At 51.5% G+C, this 13,438-nt stretch overlaps 4 protein-coding genes across 4 annotated transcripts; 2 read left to right on the top strand and 2 right to left on the bottom strand.

Annotated features, from left to right (window-relative positions):
- Window positions 1-2,707: 2,707 nt before the first annotated feature.
- MYCTH_100589 (fumarate reductase/succinate dehydrogenase flavo protein-like protein) lies at window positions 2,708-4,255 on the bottom strand (the record flags this gene model as incomplete). The annotated part of the gene is made up of 2 exons (XM_003661742.1): window positions 2,708-3,967; window positions 4,046-4,255. The coding sequence occupies 2 exons, from the start codon at window positions 4,253-4,255 to the stop codon at window positions 2,708-2,710; spliced, it is 1,470 nt and encodes a 489-aa protein (XP_003661790.1).
- Window positions 4,256-7,097: 2,842 nt separating this feature from the next.
- MYCTH_2301628 (uncharacterized protein) lies at window positions 7,098-9,093 on the top strand. The gene is made up of 5 exons (XM_003661743.1): window positions 7,098-7,566; window positions 7,671-7,823; window positions 7,905-8,022; window positions 8,107-8,202; window positions 8,327-9,093. The coding sequence occupies exons 1-5, from the start codon at window positions 7,344-7,346 to the stop codon at window positions 8,784-8,786; spliced, it is 1,050 nt and encodes a 349-aa protein (XP_003661791.1). The 5' UTR covers window positions 7,098-7,343; the 3' UTR covers window positions 8,787-9,093.
- A 765-nt stretch (window positions 9,094-9,858) lies between these two features.
- Window positions 9,859-10,972, top strand: MYCTH_2301632 (glycoside hydrolase family 61 protein). The gene has a single exon (XM_003661744.1). It carries the CDS (start codon window positions 10,191-10,193, stop codon window positions 10,926-10,928), a length of 738 nt encoding a protein of 245 aa, XP_003661792.1. The 5' UTR covers window positions 9,859-10,190; the 3' UTR covers window positions 10,929-10,972.
- A 359-nt stretch (window positions 10,973-11,331) lies between these two features.
- Window positions 11,332-12,775, bottom strand: MYCTH_2301633 (glycosyltransferase family 32 protein). Its single transcript, XM_003661745.1, has 3 exons — window positions 12,382-12,775; window positions 12,120-12,275; window positions 11,332-12,024 (listed from the first exon to the last, which is right to left on the bottom strand). The coding sequence occupies exons 1-3, from the start codon at window positions 12,694-12,696 to the stop codon at window positions 11,470-11,472; spliced, it is 1,026 nt and encodes a 341-aa protein (XP_003661793.1). The 5' UTR covers window positions 12,697-12,775; the 3' UTR covers window positions 11,332-11,469.
- Between the last annotated feature and the right edge of the window lie 663 nt (window positions 12,776-13,438).

Below are 13,438 nucleotides of genomic sequence, written 5' to 3' on the forward strand. Positions count from 1 at the left end.
AAATTACTAGAAGGATTTAGGTAGCTAGGGAAATATATAGAGTTATAAAAAGCTCTATATAGCTTGAGAGACTTGCTACTTTTATAGTATAAGGAGTTCTATAAAACGCTATCAGATCTAGGTATAGAACTATTAGGCAAAGAGAAGTACCTCTTCCTAAGCTATAATAAACGAGTTATCCTAATCTTCTATATTAACGACTTCTTAGTCTTCTTTTATAAAAGTAACATTATAGCGGCCGAGTACGTAATAGAAGGAATCAAAGCTCGATATAACGTCCATAAGTAGGGTAATATCGGTCGGTTCCTTAGTATTAAGGTAATTTAAGACTAACCTATATATGAGATATAGTTAGTTTATAACTAATATATTAGAAAGGTAGTAAGAAAATATAAGCTAGACGTACTTAGTACATATAAGCTAACTCCCTTAAGCTATAAAGAACTTAAAAAGTTTAAAGGGAGCGCTACTAATATATAGATTAAGGAGTATTAGGAGCTTATTAGATTAATCCTATACTATATAGTTATACTATGTCTAGACATTATATATACCTATTTAGTACTCTCTCGATACTTGACTAACCTAGGACTAGACTATTCATTAGAGGCGTAGCAAGTAGTAAGATATCCATTTAGGAGCTCTTGCCTATCAATCTAGTATAGAGGCAAGTAAGCGCTAGAAAGTCCGACGCTTATAATTACTAGGGATGCTTTATATATAGATGATCTAAATATATAGTATTCGTTATAAGGATATATCTTCTTCCCATTCGGAGGTCCTATTATATAGAAGGCATTATACCAAGATATCATTATAACGTCAAGCACTAAAGTAGAACTTCTAACGCTCTCCTTTATAATAAGAGAGGCTATAGCGCTTAAAAGGCTATTTATAGATATCTATCTTAAGCTTAGAGAACCTTAGAACATCTATTATAATAATTAGCAAATAATAAGACTAATAATGGCTAAGAACGAATATATTAATACTTACCTATAGTATATAGATATCTATAATATATAGTTATACTAGGAAATAGTAAAAGGAACGTTTAAAGCTATATATCTACTAATTAGTTAGATATTAATAGATAGGCTTACTAAATGACTTAGCTAATAAGCCTTCGAGCATTAGAGGGCTTTCTTTAATCTTTAAGATATTAGTTATAGGCTTATATAACTAGGGGGTAGAAAATAAGTCAAATTTACTAAACAAAATACTACCTAATACTCTCTATCTACTACTATTAACTATTGCTAGGATTAATAGCCTTACCTTTGCCTTTATCCTAGCTAGGCGACGATATAATACCTAACGTATTATTAGACGCGCTAACACGAGTATTATAAGCCTCCTTAATCTTACTTAACTAGTAGAAGATGTTATATATAGAGCAGGTAATCTTTATAAAATATACGAGTTTAGCCTTATTAAGCTTGTACTCCTCTATATTATCTATACTAGTATGTTTAAGGTTATTCTAAAGAACTATATATAACTTCTTAAGATCTTATATATAACTATTAGTAATTTGCCTATATATTAAGGGTAGAGGTTTAGGATCCAAGGACTTATAAAAGCCTTAGCTTTATCTAATAAAGCCTTTATTAAATCCTTTACTAACCTAATATAAGAAGTAGGACTATTATTATAGTTAGTATAAGCATTATAAGAGCTATTAGATATATAAGTAATTAGTATATATATCCTTATACTTATAGTAACTATAGGTATAACGGTAATAGTAAGAGCTAGTACCAGAATAATTATAACATTTCCTAAAAGAACGTCTTATTAGAGCTAACTATATATACATTCTATAAGGTACCTTATAAAGCTTACTAGTTTTAATATTACTATATTTAGTTAGCTTAAACGATCTTAATGTAATTAGTAAAGTGCTAGAAAACTATAAAACTAGTAATAAAATCAATTAAATAGAGATAATAGGAATACTTATAGTTTAGAAGCTTTAGTACACTTACACTTTTAAGGCATTATAGGAGTAAGAGTTAACCTACTAGTAGTTATAATATTTGTAACAGGCGTACCTAACAAGTTATCTATTAATTCGAGCATAAGAGGCGTTATCCTATTGTTACTATAATTAAAACTAGTAATACTATTACTACTATAATTATAATAGCTATATTTAATCTATAGCTTCAAAGGAATCGCTCTACTATACTTAACTCTTTTAGACTTCTAAATACAGAAGGCAGGCCCCCTAAAGGAGCTATCGAGGTAAGAGTAACAAAGGATATAACACTGGGAATAGTATTACTACAAAGTGTAGTTAAACGACTATCGCCTTTAACTAGGGGGTATGTCAGAAGCTATAGAGCTTCTAAGAGTATTAGCCATATATATACCACAGCTATATAAGGCTGTTTAACGCATTGGCCAGCTCCTTTGTCTATAAATATCAGTCGTTTTTGTCTCCTTTGTAGATAGTTTAACAAGGTACTCTTTTCTTTTGTACAGCCACCTACTGCAGACTGCTTTCAACGCTCCCGGAAGCTCATCACTGCGTTCGGCAGTGAGTGAGGACTAATTCTAACTTATCTTGGGTTGGTATGGTAATTAATTAGGTAGACAGGTCGCTCAATGATTCTCAGCAAGGCCCGACTCGGTTTGCCTTCCTACACTATTTTTGATTAATTACACGTTCCCTCCTCCCCTTTGACTGATAATTACCCCCAGCTCAGAGTCCCTCGACCACCTTGGGCAGCAGCACCTTGTTGAACTCCCACAGGACGGTGGAGAAGCCGGCGGAGAAGGCGGCGCCGGTGTAGAAGGTGTTGCGGCGGCCCTGGAGGGAGTAGAGCTGCTGGATGAAGCCGGCGCGGAGCTCGGCGGCCGAGACGCGGGCGTGCATGGGGCCGTGGTCGGCAAAGATGGCGTAGTCGACGCTGCTGCCGCCGGGCGCGGCCGGGAGGGTGCCGGCGGCGATCATGGCGTCGATGGACCCGGACAGGAGCGCCTGCATGATCTTGGACGTGTCGGCGGCGGTGCCGACGGCGGTGAACTGGAACAGGTCCTGGGTGTCGCCGACGTAGTCGATGCGGCCGACCTGGGGCGCCACGGGGAAGGCGGTGTAGTTGAGCGAGGCCGGGCCGGTGGTGCGGCCGGTGTAGGCGTTGAGCGTCTGCAGCGACGGGTGCCGGAGAATGCCGGCGTAGACGGTGGTGTATTGGAACTTGGACAGGATCGTCAGCTCCGACCGGTCGAGGTCGAAGGGGGCCATGTTGGCCAACGTCGGTTCGATCGAGACCAGCAGCCGCTTGGCCTCGACGCAGGTGAGCTTGCCGCCGGGGCCCCTCACGGTCAGCGAGACGCCCTTCTTGGGGTTGCGGGTGGCGTCGTAGCGGGTGGAGGAGACGACGGTGCTCGAGTAGAGGACGTCGTCGCCGAGGAAGTCGGCGATGCTCTCAAACAGGTCGTACAGCCGGCCCGAGGCGGGAACGGCGGCGGCGGCCTGGCCCAGCAGGGCGCGGACCATGGGGACGCCCGAGGCCTGGATGACCCAGAGGGTCGGCACGTTCATGGTGTCGCCGAGGCCCTGGGCGGTCGAGTCCCAGATCTGGGGGACGGCAGCCTCGAGGTTGTACTTGGCTACGAACTCGCCGAACGGCATGAGCAGGTCCTCGGGGATGGCGCCCGGCTCGGGGAAGTTGAAGAAGCCCGGCAGCACCATGTCCTCGTACTTCTCGAGCACGTCGAGGTACCTCTGCAGGGCCGCGTACATCTCCTCGGTCGCGGGCGCCTTGTAGCCCGCAACGGGCAGCCCCGTCGTGAAGTCGATGTACTGGGCCGTGTTGGGCGTGAAGGACATGGACCCGCTAGTCGACACGTTCATGCGCTTGGGGAACTCGAAGCTGTCCTTGTACTCCATCCAGGCCTGCACCCCGACATTGATCTCTTTGCCCGTGACCGGGTCCCTGTAGAAGTTGGTGTGGCCGCCCTGGGGGAATGATCAGCAGAGAGCACTAATTATAATTACAGACAACATCCGAGGGAAGGGAACAACAAGGGAACTCACCAGTTGGTCGGCCTTCTCGACGACCACAACGCTGTAACCATTGTCGCGCAGCCAGACTGCAGCGTGGGCACCGGAGGCACCGCCACCGATGACGGCAACGTCGCGCACAATGGTGTTGGTGCACTTGCCGCCGATCGTAGCGGCCGCCGCTGTCGCCGCTGTCGCCGCAAGGAAGCCGAGGCTGACCCCGACACGCACGATATGCTGCATCTTTCTCTCCTGTCTATCACTTCTGTTTCTCACTCTTCTCTCTCTCTCTCTCTTCAACAGAGCGTTGTGCTGTTGGAGGTGTGCTGGACTAAACGAGTGACTGATAAATGAGCGGACGGGACTGCGGGTGAGCAAGAAGATCCCGGACAAGAACGGTTGCAGTGCAGCGCACAGAGTCGCGCGGAGGAACGAACACCTAACCGTTAGGCCTTCTAATATAAGAGGAGGAGGGAGGAGAGAAGAGAGGAAGAGAGGGTCACGCGGTAAACCTCTCCCTTCCCCTTTTGTTGTTTTCCACCCACCGGGTCCAGATTAGCCGGTGTCAGGCTCACACCCGTTACACGCCGGTCTTGGAAACAGAAATGACCTTCTACATACTCCGTAGTACTAGTACGTACCTAGTTACATACAGAGGGCCAGCTTACATCCAATACGTCCGTACACTACCGAGTAATCGATAGGTAGGCAGTTGGACTTGGGCCAGGGGCTGCTTATCTTCAGCCACTTGCACAGCCAGCGCCCCTAATAGATATAATTAATAGATAACCAACTAATAACCGAAGCAGGCAGAGAACCCGGGGCACGGTGTAAACAGATATTGTCGCATACGGCTAGGGGAGGGCAGAATCGCAACACCAGCGTGCCAGGAATTGTGTCCGAGGAGGGGGACCGGAGATTGCAAGCAACGCGGCGGGAATCCCCAGCGCCGGGTTCGAATGCTGAAAGCAGGTGCAATGCTACCTCGTGGCTCACCGCCCCCCCACTCCAAAACGCTAGTTAGTGAGAGCGCTACGCCGTGAGCGGAGTGGCGCCAAGGATTTAGCGTACGGAGGATTTCTACACTAGTGTACGGAAGGAGAGCAAGCGAGCTGGGCTCATTCGAGAACCCCGCAGCGGCTCAACAAACCGAAGCCAAGGGAATCCCCCGATCTTCGATCTTGGTCTTCGATCGCTCAACGATCCGATCGGCGGCGGCGGCGGCAGCGGCAGCGGCAACATCAACGGCGCTGATCCTCTCCATTTTGGTCTTGTGTGCTTTTTAAACCTTGTTTCCTCTAAGGTACCTCATATAATATGTATGTACATACTACCGGGTGCACAATGGTTTTCCATTCGCTAAGAGGTGTGCATGTGCAATACAGTATGATTGAAGGACAAACTCGGAGTAGGCGATATATGCCAGCCCAGAATAAATCATGCGTGCCAGGTCGCATTGTCGTTTGGGTTCGGATCAAGACCCCTGTTTGCAGACGTGGGAGGGCGCCCTTCGCTTATACAGTGGGGTCCAAAAATGGTTGCCCGTCTACCGAATCAACCTACCAACTTCAAAGACATACAGTAATTAATCCGTACACTAGGCAAAGTTAAGGCGTGCCTGCATACCGAGTCCGTATGTACTGTACATACCTACATACATACATACGACGACACTAGCATGGACGCCGAGAGATCCGAAGACGCGGACACCGACATGCCCGCAACCATCACATCGGCAATGACCGCAATGGTGCAGACAAGCTCATAAAGTGCACGCGACATGCCGAACCGAGCACACGCATGCACATGTATGTAACTTTGTATTCTCCGGACTACTACGCTGCAGTCCAAGGATGGGAAGGGAAACGCAACGACCCCGAACCCCCAAGAACCCCCTTGTTTCGGCGCGAGATGCATCAGAGTAGTAGCACCACGCCACACCAGTGTAACATCAGGGTCCGAGGACAATGGCAACCACTCTCAACAATTGCATCCTTCTTTGCACATAGGTCCTCTGCATAAGTTAGGTGTTTCCCATCCCCATTGGGCGCGGGGACTAGGTACCGCTCTAAAAGTTAGGCATGTATTCAGAATGCAGAACAGAGGTGCAGATGGGTATGCGGATTATACATATCCTACCTTTGTGGTAGTGTACTACTATTGTAGAATACTAGTAAGCAAAACCTCGAGGTCGGTTCAGGTACGGGGGCCTCCCATGTTCAGATGGGCAGATGTAACCCTTATCGGCCGGCAACAAGGCCGAACTGGCGCATCCCCCTTCTAGTGTACCCCTCGGTAGTGTTATGTTAGCTGGCTGGGAGGCTAGCTGCCTTTAGTCTACTATGGTAGGCACTACTGCACCAGGTCTCAAAGTCTATCCTTCATCGAGCAGGTGGACACCGCACAGGGTGGCAGCCGGAAGCATGCATCAAGCAGCACACCCGCCTTGTCTCAGCGCAGAGCCCAGTATAGTACACACACTACTGCAAGGGACGAAAGGAAGGGACCCCTCGGGTAACGAGACGGAAAGACGGCCCCAAAGGCGGGTTTTGTGTAGTATGTATGTATATACTCAGCAGTAAGGTAATTAAGGTCATTACGGACTACGCCAGTACCCGAACCGAGTGATGGAACGGGGAGAGAATCTGGCCGCATTTGGTTTCGTTTCATTCTTTTTAAATCCCGCCTTGGTCCCACCACTGGGAGAGAATGTGGGCATGATCTACTCCTGGCTTTGTTCCCCCGAGTTTCCAGCAGGGTGGGAGAGTCGGGATATCAATACCCCAGTGCATCATGTAATTACAGTACATACAAGCAGCCGCCCGTCGCGTACCCGTAAACACATCTCGATCGTTGCCCCTAACCCGAGAGAGACGACAACGACCACGACGACCACGGACAACAACGGACGGTAATCAAGACGAGAAAATAAAAAACAGCCTCAAAAGAGAAGGCGGGCGGGGGGAGATACAGGGAAGAAAAGAAGTCAAACAAAGATGTCTTCCACCGCGCTTCCGGATCCCTCGAGCTTCCCGCCAGAGTACGTCAATGCGAGCAACGCGGCCCGCATCGTCGGCATCGTCGGCGTCTTCCACTTCATCGCCCTCACCTTCGTCTCGCTGCGTCTCTATGTCCGCGTCTTCATGGTCCGGGCCTTTGGGCCCGACGACGGACTCATCGTTGTCGCATGTGTAAGCGTATTGGATGAATAATTAATTACATGGGACACTCAACACACTTCATCATCAGATTTCTGCTCTCTTTTTTTTTCTTTTTGGCTGACCTGTAATCTTCGCAATAATTAATAATAACCCTACAGGCTCTCGCGCTCATGTCGTGGATCTGTTTGGTCCTTCAGATACCCCACGGCCTCGGCCGCCACGGGCTAGTGGTACCGGTCGAGGAACGCATAAAATTTGAGAAAATCACCTTCTGGAAGACCGTCTTCTCCGACGGCGTCGCCATGGGCCTGCTGAGAATCTCCATGGCCATCAGTCTGCTACGACTCAAGAGGGACCTAAAGTGGTACCGCTATTCTCTCTTTGCGGTTATCGGTATGTTTGATTTCTTTTCTTGTTCTGCATCTTCATTTTGTTATTCTGATCTTCCTCTTCTTCCGGTCCTTTTTTTGGGTTTAAGAATCTGACGCTCGTTGCAGCATTCGTCGTGTTGTACTCGATCCAGGCAATTGCCTGGCTCTTTATTTACTGCACCCCTTACTCGGGCTGGTGGGAATTTCAATGGATGAACCCGTTCGATCCCCGGTGTAAATCCTTCACCGTGTTTGTGAACTTGGTGTACTGGAACATCTGTGAGTTTGATGCTTCCTCCTTTCCCCTGCTGGTAGTCGCCTGCATGACGTGGATCTCTCTGTTCTGACAAAGTGCTTCAGCCTGCAACATCTTCACCGACGTCGTTCTCGGAGCACTGCCTGTCCCCATCATCTGGAAGCTCAAGATGAAGCTCCGGGTACGGCTCTATGTGATTGGCATCCTCAACCTGGGATACCTGTACGTCAAATTCACATGAACAATGCTGCGTCTGTCTCTTAGAGGGTCTCCTTTGCTGACCATCGACAATCTCGCTTTTTACAGTGCTGTTCTGATGGGCATCCTCAAGGCCGTCTACATGCTCACGACCGGGGGCGACCCCGATGCCATCTTCGACTATTGGGTACACTTCTGGGAAAAGTGAGTGCAATGCTACGTTTAATACAGACAGACAAACCACAACCGCTATCATAAACTACGAATCAAGGGTATGTGTCGCATGCTGACATGGATCCGTTCCCCCTGCGCGCGTACGTAATTACAGTCTCCAGCTCAACATCGGCATCATCGCCGCCTGCGCCTCCTTCCTCAAGCCCCTGGTCGGGCGCATGCTCAAGATCAACAGCTCGGCCGCGTACTCGTACCCGAGCACGCCGTACGGGCGCAGCAACGGGCGCGGCGGCCGCACCCCGATCGGCGTCGACACCATCGGCAGCAAGTACGCGAACCGGCGGCGGGCCGCCGACGAGAGCCACCCGGACGACGACTTCGAGCTGCGCACCAAGCACAACGGCTCGCCCACGGGGGACCCCCAGGTCGTCACCAGCGTCCAAGCAGCGGCCAGGACGCGGCGGGCCGGCTCGCCGCACCTCTCGGCCGCCGAGACCGTCGATGCCGTGCCCTCCGACGCCAACAGCGAGGAGATCATCCTGCAGACGAAGGACGCTTCTCATGGTATCGTCATGACGAGAGACGTCAGTGTGCGGTACAGCAATCCAAAATAAAAGCAGAGACTTTGCACAACCTGTTTCTGTAACTGAGGGACGACGCAGACGCGGCCTCTTTTCTTATGTTTGTATTTACCGGTTTGATTTCTTTCCGGCACCATCCGGAACGGGTCAGGGGTTAAGGAGGTATTTCTAAAAGACGAATTTTTTTTTTTTTTTTGTACAGTACATGTTTCCATGCCTAGAGGTATATCCAATCTTGCATACGTGATCACGAACCAGATTATCAGCGCGGTAAGCGAGGTGCATGAACGCAACTTTCAACCGACCAAACTTCACTTCATCTTACTATACAATATGTAAGGTCCGAACTACATCGGAGCTATTAGAAGCCGCTTCGGCCTCAAACCGTGTCGCCAGGGCCAACAGCCGCGGCACACTGAGCCAATACCTGATTAAGATGGCACTAGCAGTAATTAATTAGGGGAACACCTCCGACGAGAACGGGCGAAACGCCAAGTTGCACCGGATAAGGTCGGCCATGGCCGGCCCCGTTAGGTAGTCAGCTCGGACTCGGAAACGAGGTTGACGGGGCCCGAGCTCAAAGCGGAAAGGGGAAAAAAAAAAGAGAGAGAGAGAAAAGAGAAGAAAGTTGACGACGTGTCTAATTCCGGAACATCGACGGTTGTATTGCACTCCAGCAAGTGCACTTGGTGTCGTTTGCGTGCGTAGAATGATGGCGGAGCATACCTGGCTAATGGGGTGGCGGACCAGCCCCTAAAATAAGAGAGATGGCCGTCTGGGGCCGGGGCGGGCGCGGGCCGTTTTGATTCTATCCTTGGCTTCTGGTGCCCGGCCCCACCGAGATAACGGGCCTCCGGCTCGGGTCGGCGGCCCCACTCTGCCAACGGCGATGTCCCATCATCATCCTCGTCCCAATCTCAACAAGGTTTCGAATCTTGAAAGGTCCAATGTATCTTGCAATTTGAAACATGCAAATAGCGGTCCTGTGTTGCGGGAAGTTTTAGGGAAAAGGTTCGGCGAAACAGCAATCGTGCCACAATCAAACCTTACTGTAGTTAGTGAGCAGGAACCGCGGACCAGCCTCTGGACGCTGTGTCAGAAATAAGGGGAGATTGGTACGTATACACTCAAGTTCAAGTTGAGCATCCTCTGGCCAGGAGGGTCGAGACTAGAGTTTTCTCCTCCCTGCGACCCAACACCAACAGCCACCCTTGTAAGGGAAGGCTGCCCTATCTATCTATATAGTCGGATCGAGCCCCCCCGGTCCGGCTCCAAAACTCTCTCGTCAGTAATGTCCGACAACTCCACGCACTTCACCATAACCTCCACAACAGTTCCCCCCCGGCGGTCACTTGCCAATCCTTCTCGAGACCCACCCGATCCCCAACACCCCAGCACCCCCGCACCTCAGACAGACACATACTAGTACACGCACCAATGCTCCTCCTCACCCTAGCCACACTCGTCACCCTCCTGGCGCGCCACGTCTCGGCTCACGCCCGGCTGTTCCGCGTCTCTGTCGACGGGAAAGACCAGGGCGACGGGCTGAACAAGTACATCCGCTCGCCGGCGACCAACGACCCCGTGCGCGACCTCTCGAGCGCCGCCATCGTGTGCAACACCCAGGGGTCCAAGGCCGCCCCGGACTTCGTCAGGGCCGCGGCCGGCGACAAGCTGACCTTCCTCTGGGCGCACGACAACCCGGACGACCCGGCCGACTACGTCCTCGACCCGTCCCACAAGGGCGCCATCCTGACCTACGTCGCCGCCTACCCCTCCGGGGACCCGACCGGCCCCATCTGGAGCAAGCTTGCCGAGGAAGGATTCACCGGCGGGCAGTGGGCGACCATCAAGATGATCGACAACGGCGGCAAGGTCGACGTGACGCTGCCCGAGGCCCTTGCGCCGGGAAAGTACCTGATCCGCCAGGAGCTGCTGGCCCTGCACCGGGCCGACTTTGCCTGCGACGACCCGGCCCACCCCAACCGCGGCGCCGAGTCGTACCCCAACTGCGTCCAGGTGGAGGTGTCGGGCAGCGGCGACAAGAAGCCGGACCAGAACTTTGACTTCAACAAGGGCTATACCTGCGATAACAAAGGACTCCACTTTAAGATCTACATCGGTCAGGACAGCCAGTATGTGGCCCCGGGGCCGCGGCCTTGGAATGGGAGCTGAGAGGTTCCGGCCCGGGTTTTGGGCACCTTGATCGGAGGCGGGACGCGAGTAATCTCCCTTGATTTGCTGATATAGATCTGTATTTCGTTCACCATCCCTTCTCGTTCTTAGATGTTTTGTTCGATAATAATCCGATTGTCGTCACGAAACGCACCACACGCAGCCGCGTGCAAGAGTAGGCCATCGTGTGAAGACCCTTTGTGTATAGCTGTCTGACCCGAAGCCTGAGAGTGTATGTCCATGTTGTCCGGTAAGAGATTTTCATAAGATGATTGGGTATCCAGCGGTGAAAAGAGAAACGAGGCTTGCGCTTTATCTCGTGTCGAAGGGCATCAGCGAAAGAATAACATGACGCATCGTCTGGTGCGTGACCGATTCCAGTATTTGTAATGGCGTAGACAATGACGGTCCCAAGGGGGCGGCGCAGGCACACACTTGCGGCTGGCCGGACAAGGGGCCCAATTACCAGCTCCAGCTGGCAGCCGCAGCAGCATGGAAGGTAGGCAACATGGCCTTCCTCAATTCCCCCGGCCTCCTCTCTTTAAACCACGCTGCTGCCGGGATGCTTGCTCAACCGCGTGTAACCGACGCGGTACCTGCGCAGGCACCTCAGCGCGGTCCAAGCCACGAGCCAGATGCCGGCAAAGAGCAGGGCAAAGAAGAGGAGCAGGTGGTCGCCAATGGCGGCAAACAGCTCGTTGTCCCAATTGTTCCACGTCCCGCCGCCGCCCTCCTGGTGAGAGAAGAAGACCCAGGGGTCCGCGCCGGGCGCCATGTCCATCATGACGCGGTAGAGGCGATGCTCGTGCTCGTACCCGTGCCCGTCCGCGCCCGCGGGGCTGCTGCTACCGGGCTTGGGGAGCAGCGCGTGGTACTCCTCCCAGATGGCCGTCAGGAACCACTGGCCGCTCGCGTACATGATGGTGACGTACGGCAGCGGCCACTTCCAGTCGTACGGAATCAGCGACAGCGTCAGGCGGTGCCAGAACGGGTGGCCCGGCCGCGAGGCGAGGATATTGTTGCTGAGCGCGCCACGGCCGCCGTCCGTCACCCAGAGGGGGTAGTAGAGGAGCGGGGTCAGGTCGGTTTTGCAGCCCTGGGGGCGAAGGGTCAGGCAGAGGTCAGCATTATCTAGCAGGGTACGGGCAAGAAGAAGCCGCGTTCTCGAGAAAAGGCCACGATTCCACATACGTTGTCCAGGTCCATGTAGATGCCACCGTAATGCTGCATGAGAAAGTACCGGACCGTATCGACGCGCTGCACGGGGTACCGGTAACCGTCGTAGGTCTTCAAGAACCACGGGTACTCCCGCTCGATGAATTCTCGCGATTCTTTCTCGGTCCATAGCTGGAATCATCCCGAGCGTCAGTACATAGTCTGAGATGTCGATTGGTTGGTTGAAACAACACGGGTGTCATGAGGAATGCGGAATGCGGAATGGAGGAAGGCGCACCTTGAATTCGAAGTCCGGGTTCGTATCGATGCACGTCTGCCGCATAGCAGCCATGTCCGCCGGCAGCGTGTCGTTTCCGGGCTCACGCCAATTGTGGAAGACATTATGGATAATCTTGGGAATGTATTGTCGGCGGGCACCACTGGGGCCGGCCGAGTCCACTGCGGCGGTAGCGACCTCGGGTTGCGTCAGGCGGATTCCGGAATGCTCGAAGAAGAGGGATCGAAAGAAGAGCAATCGCGAGATGGCATGTCCGAGAAAGACCAGGAGGGCAATGGCCCAGAGAACGAAGGACAGCCTAAGAGGGATGCGCATCTTGCACTGCACTTTTGCCGGCGGCAGCGACCTCAAATTGCACCCTGTTATCGGTCATCTGAAAAGAAAGTTGAAGTTGGACCCCTGGTACAATACATAAACTCAACAGGGGTAGTTATGGGCAGGTCACACACGGGCCGCGCGCTGCAGATCACCAAGGCATCGGCGGGTGGGTCAGCTGCGCTGTGCCACTGCAACGCGCGTCCCATGTTTCACAAATACACTTACGCAGTGGGGAAGTCGCATCGTTTCATGCGCAACATACTACGGATTAACTAGAGGAGAAGAACTGTTCTTTGTTAATACTCCGTATGTATGTGCATACAACGTCAAAGTACTCTGTAGTATCCTACGGATTACTGTTGGTACCTCTCTCCAATCCACACGGCCATACTTAACTGGTATCGTTATACGTGCTGTAATCCGTACTTCTTCACTTAACGCAATTAGTGCGAGGTAGAGACACAGTAAGGTGTCTTAGGTAAGGGCAGGCTGTTACATAACGTTACACGGCTTCTTGTACACCTATCCGACGGGCTCCCACTCCACGCAGTAATGTACTTACTACATACACTAGTCTATTGGCCATAACGGATACTCTAGTTCTTGAAACTGCCATATACAAGTCCCCAGTCATTATACTGTACGGAGTACCGGTAAAACACCAAGCCTCAGCCCCCACAAACCGGCGGCGCACTAGATATGTGCGGGACCCGGGTGCCCAATCCAAGCAATGTGCTAC

This window comes from Thermothelomyces thermophilus, chromosome 2 (assembly GCF_000226095.1).
Source record: "Thermothelomyces thermophilus ATCC 42464 chromosome 2, complete sequence".
Lineage (NCBI taxonomy): Eukaryota > Fungi > Ascomycota > Sordariomycetes > Sordariales > Chaetomiaceae > Thermothelomyces > Thermothelomyces thermophilus.